This window comes from Neolamprologus multifasciatus, chromosome 1, assembly GCF_963576455.1.
Source record: "Neolamprologus multifasciatus chromosome 1, fNeoMul1.2, whole genome shotgun sequence".
Taxonomy (NCBI): domain Eukaryota; kingdom Metazoa; phylum Chordata; class Actinopteri; order Cichliformes; family Cichlidae; genus Neolamprologus; species Neolamprologus multifasciatus.
In genome coordinates, this window is record NC_140439.1 from 32,387,565 (window position 1) to 32,403,922 (window position 16,358).

The 16,358-nt window shown below is 38.6% G+C and overlaps 1 protein-coding gene across 1 annotated transcript in view; it reads right to left on the bottom strand.

Moving 5' to 3' along the window:
• LOC146526091 (collagen and calcium-binding EGF domain-containing protein 1-like) overlaps positions 1–15,986 on the bottom strand; it is a 39,009-nt gene extending 23,023 nt beyond the window's left edge. The window contains exons 1-2 of the mRNA XM_085152232.1: positions 15,194–15,986; positions 13,357–13,437 (exon numbers count right to left, since the gene is read on the bottom strand). Of these exons, the coding sequence (XP_085008358.1) occupies positions 13,357–13,437; positions 15,194–15,306 (194 nt within the window). The 5' untranslated portion in view covers positions 15,307–15,986. The remainder of the gene's footprint in view (positions 1–13,356; positions 13,438–15,193) is intronic.
• Between the last annotated feature and the right edge of the window lie 372 nt (positions 15,987–16,358).

Sequence of the window (16,358 nt, forward strand, 5' to 3'; positions counted from 1 at the left end):
CACATACTCACCAGCATAAATGATGATCTCATTTATGGGCACCTGTACGCACAATCATTCAAAGGCAGCTACTCACATAAAAGTATCAAATGTAGTGATATTCAATCCAGAGATCTACGAAGCACACGTGCACATACTGCTACAGTTTGTCCAAACACACGACACGCACACACAGAGGGATGCATCTGTTCCTTATTACTGTACCTGTTTTGGAGTGAAATTAAATCACCTCCTTCCATTCTTCAGTCAGGGGGTTTCCTGCTGTTTGACATGACGGATTTTAGCACCTAATTTCACTGTTTACTGTTTTTCCATTTTTGTATTAATTCTGTCACTAAAAGACAAGCCTACCGGGCCTGCTGGTGAAATATAAGTTATTCTGTGATTGATGATTAAAGCACGTGCAAACAGCACATTCATCATGAAAACAGAAAATAAATATAGCAATCAGTTTCAATAAGGTCTTTAGGGAATCCTTTGGAGAAAGGATGAAACTCCCTTAGTTTCCTCAAAAATGGCACATTTCAACTCAACTGAGAAATACTGAGTTTCTTTTCTTTTCTTTTTTTTTTTAAGCAACATTGGTGTTTTTATAGCTTGTTTTATGGCTTGTAAGCAGAGGGAACCACTGCATGCAGTTCCTTGTAGGTCTTTAGATACAAGCCACACACATCATAATGTAGCACTCAGAAGAGAGAAAACATATGGGCATGCCCACACATATGAACACTCCTGCTTCTCATCACCTGCTACAGAGAGCAGCTTTCTTTACAACCATGCACAGCTGATGCGTCTTGCCTGTTTTTTTCTTCATCGCCACATTTGTTTTACACGTGCTATCGTCGCCACTGCAGGAAATTATAGAAAAGAAAGGTTAAAACTTTTAAACATGTCTTTTAGTTCTTCTTTGCCTGGATTACTGTTAGGAGCAGTTTGTATTTGATTTCCTTCTATCAATATTCACTGCACTTTAGGCAAGAATGTGAGTTTTAGCTCTTCTTGTGACATGGGATTATTATTTTATCATCACACACAATGTAGACGTTTCTTCTGTGTGGATGAGTTTTCTGGTTTCTATTTTCATACACCAGTTTTAATTCTACTAACCAATCATGTCTGAGAAGGCTAGAGCATGACAAACACGGCATTGCCAAAATGCAATCTCAATCTCTGAAGATGTTTTAGGTTTTTATTATCTCGGACCTGGAAATGTACCGGTTTCACCGGAAGACCTGAGAGCCGCTGTCCACAGACAATAGCTGAAGGCTTGCCAAATGTATATGTCTGATTTATATGTCAAGAGGAAGTAAAACAAATGCAAAAAACACTACCCTGTCAAAGTAAACATGAAGCACATTTATGGCTAAATTGTATTTAGATGCGTTTCAGGCCTTAGTATTGTACAAAGTGGACTCTGGCATAACTGAACAGAAATACACTAAATTAAACACAAATGTGAAAATGCCAATTCAATGTTCTTCTTATTCAATTATACATGAATAAAATATCAAGAATTAGCTGCATCAAGATAAAGAGTTACTTGTGCCCGTTCTGTTGTCAAGTGCTATTGAATCATTTTAAAGGAGTCGAATAAGAACAACTATATAATTAAATAAAACAGCTGTGCAACTTATACTGATTACAAACGTCACATCTGTTTTATGTATAAGGAAAGTTTACACGCTACTCATCAGTCCACAATGATCAGGTTATGCTGTCTGTTGCCATATTCCATGACTTTTTCCACCTTTCTTTGCCTTTAATGATGAATGAACTGTTACTCAGGTTTTTGAAAATGCGTAAATTAAAAATGTGTCCAAAAATAAATGCGTGGAAAAACACATGCGGTCTCACTATCATGACCTAAGAGTTTCCTGTCTATTTGAGCTTCACATTCTAAGTTAATATATTTTAATGCTGGTTTATGCTTTATTGAAAATTTAAAGTTCAATTTGATTTTTATGTTTGCTGGATTACATATTTGCTTTTGGTTTCTTTATTCTAGTAAATAATTCTAGAAAACTTCATCATGACTTCAGTGAGTCTTTGATTCCTGTTCTTACTTTATAGGTATTCTGGTGATGACTTTCATTATGCAATCTTGTGTTTTGGTTTATGTCTTGATTTCTTTTCTTCGCATCCTCCAGTTCCTTCATCTAGACTTCCCTCTGTCTCATTTCTGTTTTAACTTGTCGGTGTCCCTGTTTTCCTCAGTCTGACATGTTATTAAGTTCCCTCTACATTCAACACAAATCAGCTTGCGTGCTCTCCAAGAGTATGCTTCATCACCACAACCTGGATGACTGATGTTATTAAAAAATAGTGACAAGTCAGAACATATATGACATGCATACTGCTTAGTGTTAACAGGGGTCCCAATTTGTTATCTCTCTTCCCTACATATTTACATAATGCCCCCAGGTTTGCAAGACTACAAAAACCTTTGTGGTATCTGAAATCTCTAATGTTTCTGATGCTTCTGATCCAATAAGGGAAACTGAAAAGTTGGGAATGGAGGGATAGTGGATAGATAGAAGGGGTAAGGAGCCTTAGAGAGGAAGTAGAAACTGAGAAAATATGTGATAAATGTGATAAAAGGAAACAGGAGACAGTATGATAAAATGTTAGGGAGGAAGGACACAGGAAGGTTGAAAGAAAAAAACAAAGCATGACGGGCCAGAATGGATGGATATGTCAAGGGATAACATGAGGAGTAGATAAAAAATAGAAAAAGTTCAAGTGACAGTAATGGATTTAGAGTGTGATGAATGAAAGAAAAGAGTTTGAAATGAGAGTGAATGTCATGTGGATGTGAGCTGAGCAGAGGTGATGTCCTCCTAAGGGAACATCTCATTCACCCAGAGCGACCCGTCAGCAGAGCCTCACTCAGCACTCCGCCACATGTAGTCATCTAGGTGGGAAGCCAGCAACAGGAGAGAAAGGAAAAACACACAGCACAACCTGCCTGCACGCTCTGATTTCCACTTTCTGATCTTTTTATAGACCTTTACAGGCGAATCCCCCACTGAGGCGAACGCTCCAACTGCCAGTGTGCAGCTTTCTTCCATATGGATCAAAAAGATACCTCTCTTTCCAAAGTCACACAACACCTCCTTTACTTTTCTTTCTTTTTTTCATCTTGGCACCTTTCTTTAGCTCTCCCTGCTCCCTGCATGTTTTTGTTTCTTTTTAGTTATACATTTGCGTTAATAAGGGATATACTGGTTGCTAATGGACCAGCAGGAAATGCAAATGGTTGTTTTATAACAACTACTGCAAAATGTTTAAAAGTACTGATCGAATTGAATGAAAATTACCCACATCAGAGTGCATCAGAATAAATGATATCTGAAGAAATTGTGTTTTTCTCCAGACTTTATCATAATTACATAAGCTACAATTTGTGTCAAAATAAATTTGTTAAATATGGGCAAAATCTGGGTAAAATATTGCATATCACTGCATTAATCTTCCTTACATAAACAAAGAAATCTCTTTCTAAACTCCAAGGCTGAAAAAAAGTGAAAACTACATAATGGACGTTTCTTGAATGGATGGTTTCTTGAACACTTGGCATAGCGTCAAGCCAAAACTGGGCAGGAAAAACAGTTTGGGAGGATCATGAGTCTCTTCTTGTTCTTTTTACTGCTCTTTCCCAAGTTTCTGGAGTTTTCTTTGTGCAAAATGTCAACTTGCTATCAAAGAAACATGCACGCAGAGGCTGTTATATAACTTATCTAAGTTATTTAAATGGATGAATGCATGTTGGGTGAATGCCAGTAGCATGCCAAATTATATTAGTTCTCATGTCGTGAGTGCCATTTCAGAATTTGCTTGATGACTCATTTCTGTTGTTTGTTTTTTGCTGTTGTTTTCTTTTTTAACAACTAGTGATTTCAGTACTTTTTAAAAATACATTTTATTCCAACTAAGCCTTCAAGCTACCCCATTTCATATCACTAAGTATCTAAGAATGTGAAGAGTCCCTTTAGGATTCAGAGCTGAGGCAAAAGCCAAATCTAATGCAATAAATCCAAAGGAGAAGAGAGGGAGTTTAAGACCCTGACATAACACAAGGTGTCACAGAGCAAAGTTCACACACAGAGACACACAAGGATCACCATCATCACAATCTATCAGCCTCTCAATGAGTTAATCAATCACCTCAGCATGTCAATCAGTCAGTCAACAAATTGGTCAGTCAGTTAGACATTGAATGATTTGGTCTAAATGAACTTTGAAGTTAGGGAGTCATTCACCCGGAAATAAGCGTTAGTTCAGTTTTTACTGCTGAAACTTTACACGCACTCCTCACTCAGCGGGACCGTGACACCAGAGACGTTCCCTTGTGGCCTCATCTTACCCTTTCCCAGGACACAAAGGTCCTAAGAGGTGAAATTATCAGGACACAAGCAAAGGCTGCTGTGTCAAATCAAGAGTGACTAAAGTGTTTCCTGTCACACTTAGTTCTTTTTCCCTAAAGAGATCAGCCGTTATCATTTTTGACAAGGACAAAGACGGGACTAATTTCTCAACACTAACATATCTGGTTAGCACAAAAACTGTCAAAGCTGTGTAATCACATTCTCTTCAAACCAGCATCTAACATGTAAAAAACTTGTTGTTTATTACATTTGACCTGACCTCTACCCCAGCATTAATACTGAGGCTACTAGACGGAGGCCTGGCTTGTGTCTCCCCAGAGCAAAGCAGAGCTCAACTAGAAAGAGGGAAGCTGGAGAGTGGAGATGGAGATGGAGTCCAGGCATGAAGGTGAGTCAGACTCCGTCGGGTCCCAGAAATGAACACTTTAAATGTTTCTGGGTGACACATAGGGCGGCTGTGGGTGGAGGGGGTTGTGTTTGGACTTGGTACTTGGGAAGGAATCTATGCCTCTTACTGAGCACTTTGAAAGTTTCCATACATGTAAATATTTTCACCTCATCTGTTCTGACCAAAAGATATAGAAAGTAAAAGAAACATGCTGGACTTTTGTTTAGCAGGCTCTTCTAATTGTGCTATAAATATACATACACTGTGGCATGACCTTTAAAACCACTGCTATCCACTCTTCAAGCATTTCGTGACAGGACTACATGTCTGCTACAGAATATGATTACAAGAACGGGAATCATCTGGGAAACATAAATGACATGTGTACCAATCTTTCTAGGAGATGTTTAAATATTCGTCTACATGGCTGAAAACGTTGACTGGCTGGTGGCACAAGATGAACAGTCAGGTACACGGCAGAGGGTGTTACCCAAGCAGTTCTCAGTTTCATGGTAATCAAATCAACAGTTAGGGGATATTTCAGTCTGAACCAACGAACTGAAATAACCTGCTATCAAATTGACTTTAGAGCCACATCACTGTGTAGTTAAAACCAAACTTGGACGGATCATTCTTTCCTTAATAAAATGGATTTTCTGCACAGAAATGTATTGTTTAAAATCAAAAGAGAAACTCTGGCCAAAACTGCTTTTTGGAAACCGCATACAGCTTGCATTTATCTGACATGAAATGCATTTGAATGCCAGGTACTGCAGTCGGCATGCAATCACAGAGGCAAAACAGCAGGATTATTGAAGGAAGGAAGCAGTTGTGGTTAGAAATTTAAGGATGAATTAAACTAAACCTCATAATGTTAAAGCTTGTATTATACCTTTAACCAGTGGAGCGCTTCAGCATGTGTGTTCCTTCACTTCTAGCCTAATCATAGGCAAACATCATATTAAATACAGTTAACAGGCCATTTATACAGGGGTTAACGTTAGAACATACATTTGCCAGTGATATTCTGGCCTGCTTTTAGATCCTCCATGCTTACTGGAAGTGAGGACCTCGAGTGAAGAATTACCTCTATGGACGATTTTCAGACAAACAGAAAAGACGAATAGTGAACGTGAAGGAAAAAATGTGTGGAAAGGCTCAAGATCGTAGTGATATCAGAGACCCCTGCAAAGAAGCTTTAGAGGGAAAAATTCAGCCAACATGACCAAGGACTTTGTGACTCAGACCTGAGATATTCCTGGAACTAAAATCAGGGAATGATTGCAAATGCAGTCAACTGCACAGCATTTGCTGACTTTAGAAATTCCTCCCACATATGGCTACAACTTTCCAATGTTGTCAAATAAAATAATATGTAAAGCTGCAGTTCTTTCTTCAATAGCCACTGAATTCAGTAATTCTCTCTAAATATAGTAGTAATTTTATTGATGGTGGCAGAACATGCTGTTTTCAGTGCAATAGTAAAACCCAGAATCAAATATTCTTTCTACAAGAAATGTGCATAGAGTTGTGAAGAGAGTCTCATGCTTATGACGATGTGACGCTTTTGGCTGAGCTGTTGTCTTAACTAGCTGTACACTTTGTTTCAGTGGATAGCAGTAATAATAGTTCTAATTATTAGCAATGCTAAGTCATCTTGTTTCAGTGAATTTAACTGAAGGCAAACTTATCTGCACCTGATTTCCTGATTTCCTGAACTCACACTACAACAAATGAAATAGACAAAAAGTTTGTTATGGGTTGAACTTTTAAGCCTCATAGAACACAGAAATCTGGTAAAAAGACTACGTTTATCATGCTATTTTTTTGTCTTACTGAGCACTTTCACACACTGCTTTTATTCTATTCTCACAGACGTCAGTGGATGTTTTAGAGAAAATTTGTGGTTCTTACCCAAAACTTTGACATGCAGACTGGCGCAGCTGGAGACTGAACCAATGACTCTCCAAATGAAGGAGAACTCACTACCTAGCCACAGCTACCAATTGCAAATGAAACACATCCTCTCTATACTTGAAAAAAACATTATGTTATCCTACAGTCTGTAAATTAATCCCAAAGATGAATACCGCTTAAGAACTTCTCGGATATGATGGAATAAAAAACTATAATGATCCCGTTGGGAGGGATGGATCATTGTAACAACAAAAGTAGCATAAAGTATGGAAACAATTAGGATCAACCATGTCTCCCTAACATTTATCACCATCCCCTACTTTGCCTGAGCAACAGCCTGAGCTTGCATACTGTAGCACGATGTTATGGGTGTTATCTACTGCAGTAATGAGCCCTGCAGGGTATTTAAACTAGAAAATGTCAATCATGTGAAAAAATTTGTTTATAGTTTAGTGGAGCACATCAGTCTTCCATCTGACTCCACAGCTGAGAGCGCTTAAAGCACGAGGGCAGAAAATTAACTCCCATCATCGTAAACCTGCAGTAACTGCCAACACAGACAATATGGAGACAATTCATACATTCTCATGCATAAACATGCAAACTGGCACTCACACTCACTCAGAAACAGGGTACAAATCATGTACATTTGGCTTGGCCAGGCTGAAATTTGACCACCAGTGAAGACAGAATAAGAACACAAAGTGGGTAGAACAATAGAAATGCAGAAATTGAGCTGATTCATCTTCATTGCTGTGAAAGCCACAGTGGCGAGGGGACATGCGGTCTTTGTTTAGATGGTGAGTTTAGTTCTGCACAACACCAGGAATCCCCCCTGAGACCGAGACATGTCATTTACATTTCAGGCATTCAACTAACATTAAGGCAGATGGAATACAGCAGAGGAAGGCAACACCAAGGCTGAGATAATCAGCGAAATAAACATTGACAGCAACCACTTGCAATACATGGTGAGTCAGAGCTTCATTGTGCTGACAACAGTTTGGACTAATTTGTATTTATTTAATGAATGCAATACCTGATTCATAAGCGAATGTCCAATATTTGTGAAATATGACTGTCAAACATTAAAAGATCCTTTTCATAAAAGTGAAACAGCTTGTGGTAAGAGCAACCATGATTTAAGTTCCATAATTTCCTTTGCTGTTTTGACTGCAACTAAGCTCATTTTCTTTGGAAGGTGTGAATTTTTCCAAACGTTTAACATGTCTTCTTCAATAAAAGCTATAGAAATAGCACATATTCCCAGATTATTTGAATATGAGAGACCAGTGCCAGGTAAAGAAATACAATCCCTGAGAACCAGAAATTCCTGGAAAATGTACAGCCTGTCTGGACACTGCAATGCTGTGGGTTGAGATTAGACTGTCAAACTGACCTGGTGTGGGTCACATACAATTGAAAGACTTCAATTGTCCACTTATGGCTTAGCCACGACAACTCAGCATGGCAGGCCTGTCAATCTGTGGGTTTCTTTACATGTACAGAGGTCATGTGAGGTTATAATATAAACTATTTTCAGCAGAATTGCATTTGGTATTCTACGGAGGTCTTTTGAAAGAGAGGGAGTCAGCATTGTCGCCTCAGAATAGTGTAGGCGTTCTCACTCAAGGCTATGACAAAATGCTGTAAGATTGTGGATGGAACCTGCATTTTGTCTCACATATTAGATTAATCAGTGATTTGGCATCGCCCAACATTCCAACATTATCATCCTTCTGGAAGACTAGGGCAGATGCATGGTTTTGCTTAACCAGGAAGACTATCATGAGACAATTTTGTCACTGCTCAGGGCTGCCACAATTAGTCGACTAGTCACGATTACGTCGACTATCAAAATCGTCGACGACTGATTTAATAGTCGACGCGTCGTTTGAAGCTTTGTAAGATCCCAAAAGACGCAGGAATAAGTAGTAGGATTTAAGCGTGTAATAACGGACTGAAACAGAAGATGGCAGCACTGCATGTACAAGGATGCCAGCTGCCGTTAAACCCCGAAGAAGAAGAAGCTGTGTCCCAGAATTCATAGCGCAGCCCAGCTCAGTTTACAACAATGGCGGCAGTTAGTTAGTTTTAATATTACTCTTATTATTCTTTCTGGGTCACAAAATAAACGTTTAACATGTTTTCAGGCGAGAATGTAGCTGTGTAAACCTCAAATATCTGCTCAGTTTATCAAGACACCACATATTTTCAAAAGCGCTCCGACGTTTTCGGAGACATCTGTTACCCACTAGCTCGATAGCTAGCCGGGGGCAGGGCTCACTAGAGCCGTGAGAACACCTGACTGCCAGCAAATCGTTTTCAAACCCACCGCTGTCTTTTGCTACTCAGGTTAAACATATATAAGTCACTTAGATAACTTAAAAATGTTATTGTTTGGCTTTTGTTTAGTATTTTATTTGTTCCTGAGTAAATCAGTTTGGCTGAGATTAAAGTTATAGTTTTTACACAGCTGAATAAACGTCAAGCAGACAGCTGATTATCAGAAGTGTGAGATGCTCGAGAATTTAATCCGGTGTCCTGTTATATTTTAGATAGCAAGGAGTTTATTAAACTTCACCGAAACAATCTGCAAATTTCATTAAAATTGAATAAACCATCAACTTGTCTTTATTTTTAGTTAGCACATACCTTAAACACTTACAGCTGTAAGCTAATGATAGTTATATAAGAGCAGATGCTGATGGTGCAATAAGCTGTACGTTTTACATCCAATGGATGCATGATCTGATTAGTCGACTAATCGCAAAAATAATCGGTGACTAGTCGACTATCAAAATAATCGTTTGTGGCAGCCCTACTGCTCAGTGACAAAATTGTCTCATGACCCTGTGAAATGAGACCCAGGTAGTGGTTACCAGAAGAGGGTGATATATTGTCTGAAGTAGTCAGAATAAGAAAATGCTATTAACCCAGGGAAAGCTACGCCAAGTCTGTATAGTTTACCAAAAATACATAAACAGGGTGTACCTTTAAGACCAGTTGTCTGTATGATCAATTCAATCACCTATAACATCTCAAAGTTTCTGGCTTTGATCCTCAACCCGTTGGTAGCTATAAACACCACATCAAGAACACCCTGATTTTGTTGAGAAGGTAAGAGATGTTATTATGGAGGATGTTACATCTCTCTTCACTTGTCTTCCAGTCACTGAAGCAGTGGTGGTAATTCGTAAGAGATTACAAGATAACTCTAATCTCAGCAACAGGACCACTCTCAGCATTGACCAAGTGTGTTTGCTTTTGGAACTGTGTCTTCATTCTACATATTTCACATACAATGGTCAGTAATACAGGCCGATGGGTCTGCCATGGGTTCCCCAGTTTCACCCGTTGTGGCCAACGTGTACATGCAAGAAGTGGAAAAGAGGACTCTGTTATCCTACCCTGGAACACCACCAAGTCAGTGGTTCAGGAATGTCGATGACACCTGGGTGAAAATCAAATGTCAGGACGTAACACAACTCACTGATCACATTAACACAAGACTGTGAGATTTCCATGAGTAATTGGGGACATTTAAAAGTTGTAAAATGTGTACCGTAAACCAGCGCATACACATCAGTATTCAAGGTTTGACTCTTGTTGCGGTTATCCCAGCTGGACATTTGTCAAAGCTGGGAAGGCACCTAAAGAAAGCTCCAGGTGACCATTGATCAATGACAATTGACCACTGATCAGTTGTCATTGATCAATGGTCTTAATAATTTGCATATTAATGGTTATGAAACTGACCTCACAACCCATTGTTTGCCAGTGGTGCCTTTTTCCGTTATTGTGCAAATATACTGTTTATAAGTTGGGGAAACCAGCAGTCAGCTGAGACTGAAGAAGTCACTTGATTGACAAAATGTTTCTCCCACTGAAAACACTACGTCCACATGAACAGAACCAACTTTTGGGGATTACAGGGGTTGTGTCCTGCCTTTTGGCTTGTGACTGCTGAACAAGACCCCAGTTTCTAAACAACCCCAATTGAATTAACAAGATGGATGGATGGATTAATGGAAGGACAGATAGATACAATAGAATGATTTTCCTAGGATTCTATACGACCAAGCATTTTTGCAACCAGAGGGGCCGCCCCTTGCTGACCATTTAAGAATATAACTAAAGAGTGGCTGTATCCACCCTGCATATAGAGTTTATGCCCCATCATCACAAGGCCAATTTTCCAATTTTTCTCTATCCCAATGAATAGGTTGCCAGTCTATGGCTGAGTAAACAGAGAGAGATAAACTAAAATATATGCACACATAGGACCAATTTTAAATCACCAGTTAATATAACAGAGACCTTTAAACTCCACACAGAAGGGCCCTGGTCATCCAGCAAATTCAAACCCAGGATCTTAATGCTGCGAGAAGGTAGTACTAACTACTGCAACACCATAAAGCTGTAAAATAAAGCAACAACGAAATAACACTGTGACTTCCCAAACTGCATTGTCATTGAGCATGCCCATAACTAAAATTACCCAGGATAATTTAGACAGTTAGGTTTAAATGCTCCAAATTATTTGTAATTTTCTTCCTTATTATAGTGATGGCCAATTAAGATGTCATGTGTGTAGCCTTCATCAGCATGCTGAAATATTTTAATTGATCAAATGATTTATTCTTGTCTTGTAAGAATTGCATATTTGCTAACTCAGATATATAAAAAAGTACATGTTCTGTATTATCTGCCCAGATATACCACTTTGGCTATAGCACATGCTAATTCAATGCAGGTTCCTCCTGATGTTGCTCACATGTGTAAAATAATATAAAAAGCAATAAAACAACAGGATTCATGAGTGACTGAGCCAAACAAGACCTCACACAATGGAAGTTGCCACTTTATCTGCTCCATTTATCCCTTTTAGGGAATAAATCTGGCTCTAATGCATGTTATCGGTACAAGAAGGACACACTGCAGTTCTTTGACCTTAAGCCTTTTAGAACATATCCATTCATCACAATACTAGCCACTGTAAGCTTGACTGGTCAAGTCCAGTAGATGGTGACAAAAAATAAGAGAGAGTAAGCCAGTTGCACTAAAATTGATGTTGCTCATGGATAAGTCTGACACACAGAGCAGCAGTAACTAACAGTAATTGTCTAGAGAAATGTGCTGGATAAAATCCAGAAGATTGATAAATCTATGACGGACGATGAAAAACAAATATACGAGTCTCATGAAGTACCTCTTTTTTTAATACAGATGAAAATGTGGTGTGGCACTCATCGGTTATGTCTGGACAACATACAGCCTACGCTAAAACAGAATTGAACGTCATATATTATATACACAATGAACCAATCTGGTTTCCCCCTGAAGTCATCTGTGAAATCTTTTTGATCCAGGTCTGTGCTGAACAGAGAACAAAGAAAAGCATGGCAAGGAAAATACAACCTCATCTAATCCACCTCCTCCAGCACCACAGATCTCTCATAGAGCCAGAAATTAAACAAGACACAGAGCCTGTTACAGTCTAACCTTGAAAGCAAACAGATCACATGGTCTGGCCTCACACCAGACCTGGTGCCTCATTTATTAAAAGATATTCTTACACCAACAAGCAAACCTCAGCCAAAGTTCGGCTTCAGACAAAACTTATCTCGGTGTCAGCATTAGTGATCCATGTTAACTTTTTCATGTTGTGTGTGATGTATCACGAGGCGAAAGTCTTATAAAGTACCATAATGTCTGCATAACCTTTGTTTCAAAACACACAGAATACAATGTCAAACATTTTCTGGAGACTATGAGTAATAAAGAAAAAGCACAAGAGAGGGGCCAGTTACTTCAGGTAATATTTCAGAACTTTAGATGATTGCTCTACACTATATCCCGCTAATCTTTTTTCAACTTTACTTGACTTTGTACATATTACATAAAAACTGCCTTTATTAAATGCTGATTCAATAGCTCAACCAAATTTGGTGTTGTTAATTAAAGAGGTTTTTGTCCGCCTGTATGTATAGTATAATAAAAATAGCTAATCACTTCACAGACTGCTTCTACTTTTTAGGTTAAAATACAGGCCTTACTCCCAGGGGAAGGGGGATTCTTTCCCGAAATGTTTTAGCTTTGGACCCAAGCTGAAGTTCTGTTTTATTGTCACAGGGACAGGAGAGTGGAAATCATCTCCGTGCTGATGGAAACTTCAGGGAAAACAACATTAGTGTTGCTAAACACTGAAATTAGACATTCTCTAGTAGTTATCAAAGAGAATCAACAACACAATTTAAAAAAAAGAATGTTCTGAAAGGTTATCTGACACGTTTATCTTCACCAAGGATCGTCATTTAATCTCTATGTAATGACCCTTGGGAATTTTTTTATTTTTCACTCCCAAGTGGATATGTAGAGTTTCCAAAAGGGGATAAACTATGTGGATTTGTGGAAATGACACAGCAGAGTGGTTTAGTGGTTGCAGAAACTGTTCCATAACCTCAGAATAATTCATGTTCAATTCGCCCTACAGGGATTAACAGGCACTCATCCTTTCCTTTCACTCTTCTAGGGAAAACAATAGATATAAATGTATGATATAGAGTAACTGACTGTCGTCACACTTAGCGGCCAAGATTTTAGGCCCTCGGGGGTCCAAGGAAAATCCAAATGTATGATCTGAGTGACAGTTGCACAGCTTACCTGAAGCAAGTACCATTCTTCCCATCGGCCCTAATGCAGGGATATTCCACCGTCAAGATTTTATTATCAGGACACTCCATTCTAAGCAAAAAAAGGGAAAAGGAAATATGATTGATTGGCACTGTTTTCCAGCAGTGTTAAGCTGCATAGTGTGGGGAAGTACAAGCAAAAAGAGATCCAAGGTTGGATTTGAAAAGGGGGATGTTACAGTTTAGCATGGAATTCCCCCATATTCAAAGTTTGATACCACAGGGAATCCAAGCTATTATTTGAAAGTACTGTTACATAAAAGACTGGCGGGAATCTAGTCTGCATGTATGCAAATGCATGGCATTATTGGAGCCCAACAGATTTTTTAAAATTTAGATTTCAGTTTTTGAATTGATATTTGAGGGTTTACCCTGATTCACTTTTAAAAGTATATATGAAAAATCTTCTGTTCTTTACAGTTGCAGTCTCTCCACCTGGATAAGTTTATGCTTTTATTTGTTTTATATTTTTGTAAATTAAAGTATAAATTTTGCAGTGTTTTTAATCAAATAAACAAGATACTTAATGTCTTTTGACTTGCACTTACTTGATAATAAAATTATATTGTTAACGTAAACTCTAAACTAAATAAATACAAATTTTACTGAAAAGGTTTTGGTGAACTTGGTATTGACCAAGAAAGATTTAGAGTGGCCAGATTTACAATGGATAAATCATACAGTTTGGATATTGCTAGACTATTACAGGCAACTATTTATTTGATATTTGTGATATTGCTTACAACACTTTGACTGTCTGGTAACATTTTTCTGTCAGTTTTCAATATCATAAGACATAACAGAAGAATTCCGGAGAATATTGTTAATTTAGAAACATAATCCCAAATAACTACTCTGACATTTTCATAAAAACTTAACAGCCAAAGAAACAGACTAATATATCAACACAGTCATATTTCCTGTGTGCACAGCCACTACTAACTCTACCAGAGGTAGTAATGTGCTCGAGCAAGAAGGACATCAATCACAGCGGTAATTTTCATTTCTCCGTAATAGAATCCGATGAACACACATACCCTGGAAACATAAATCTGAAGATGCAATGCCCATGTTTTCATGTCCTTGGACAAACGAAACTCTGGTTAATTACCCCGTGTTTAACCTGTTGCTTTGCGGTTTAGTGGTTTCCTCTTGTCTTCTACAGAATATTAGGAGCATGTGCTCCATTCCCATTGACGCCTCACCTCCTGACCTACTCTCTCCGGGCATCTTAACAGCATCTGTCATATTATGTCTGAGCACAAGCAACATTTGGCTCTCCTCACCGCAACCGATTTCAACCATTTGGACTTTCCCTTTGCTTTTTTGCATTTCCTTGAAAATCACATTAGATTAGACGCGCTGCAGCGGTTCATCCAGGGGTCTCCGTGACAGGCTGCTCACAGAGTATGTCGCAAAGAGCAGAAACCCATAAAACGTAGACTAAACTCTGTTATGATTTCTGGAACCGTATGCTAATCTGATAATGAAATAACTGTTTTGAGGTTTAATTGAATGCCAAACAAATGTAATGAGTGGAGTGGTAGCTGCCAAGAAACTTGCAGAGCTTCAATCTCACATTAATTCATAAAACCACCGTAAAGCATAAATAAACGATAAGTCAAACATTTTCGTGCAGAAATTTGTGCTACTTTTGAAACTTTTTATACTTCAAGATAGAAACCCACATAATACAACTTCTCTTAATTATGAGCGCAGCAGACATGGTTTCATCATCACACTGCCTTTCATTAACAATAAACAATATTGCCTATATGTGACCCACAACTAAAATCTCTGAGACTTACCCTGAGGTGTCCATTGCAAGCGTCGTCCTGATGGAGCTGGCACCAGATTCCCAGAGGAAAACGACACAGATAGCGCCAAATGGTAAAAGAGTCGCACCATAAAGTTGACCCATGTCCCTTTTTGCGCTCCGGGACAAATTATCTTCTCGAGTGAAAACGCCTTAACATACGCCAAACGCCACTGTTTTCATCTGTCAGTGACCCGCGCGGGTAGTGCCATCAAAATATCACAAATCCCTGTCAACTATCCCGCAGAGGAGACGCACATGGAGCCTGTAGGATAATAAGTGCTGCGCAGTGCGTCCGAAGCCCCCTTCCCAACTTTACGCACTAAGGCAGAGACCTCTTGGAGAGCTACTGAAGGGTTTACAGCTCACTGTGTTCTCACTAATCCCCCCTGGATTTACATTCCAGCCTCCAAAGAAGCGACTTAACGCAACTGAGTATACAACCTTACTCCCCATTGGTGGTGATGACGTTAAACATAATAATGATAAAACAATAAATTGGCTAAACAGCATACATGATCCTAAATGACCCCCAGGCTTTACCGCTGTATTTGATAAATACATTCCTTGGAAGAAAGTCAAGCACCCATGGCGCTGTAAAGACTTTTTAAAAGTGCTTTAATAAGATTAAAACTATAACTGGTGTAGGAAAAAAAAATCAAACTACTAGGCTGGCCTGATGAACTGCTCAGAGCATACAAAAATATCAAGAAAATGCAAAAATATGTTCGCAATAAAGCAAAGCTTCCAGTTAGACATTTGAAATGTGGACATTGTGAGTTTAACTCCAAACAGTTTCATCATGTTTAGATTTCATTTTGGAAACAGTCTTACTGAGTCTGTCCTGCCTTACTCAGAAAATCAGAAATGCACTTTGACTGGTGGAGTAGAATGTTGTTTCCTAGGAGCGGCAGCCCCCTGAAAGATTATTTGGAGAGATCCATGAAACATGCATTAATAGTAATAATAGTTTTATAAATAAAGCGTGTATTTGCTCTGGTCAGTGGCCTGAATTTTTATTTGGTAAACATTGTTTAAATTTAGATTTGAATATTCATAGAGCTCATGAGCTCTAACCTTCTAACCTCTTTGGCACCAAAATGACTTTACTTGACTTGACTTTACTTCAGTCTTTTTTATTGTATTGCTGCCATTCT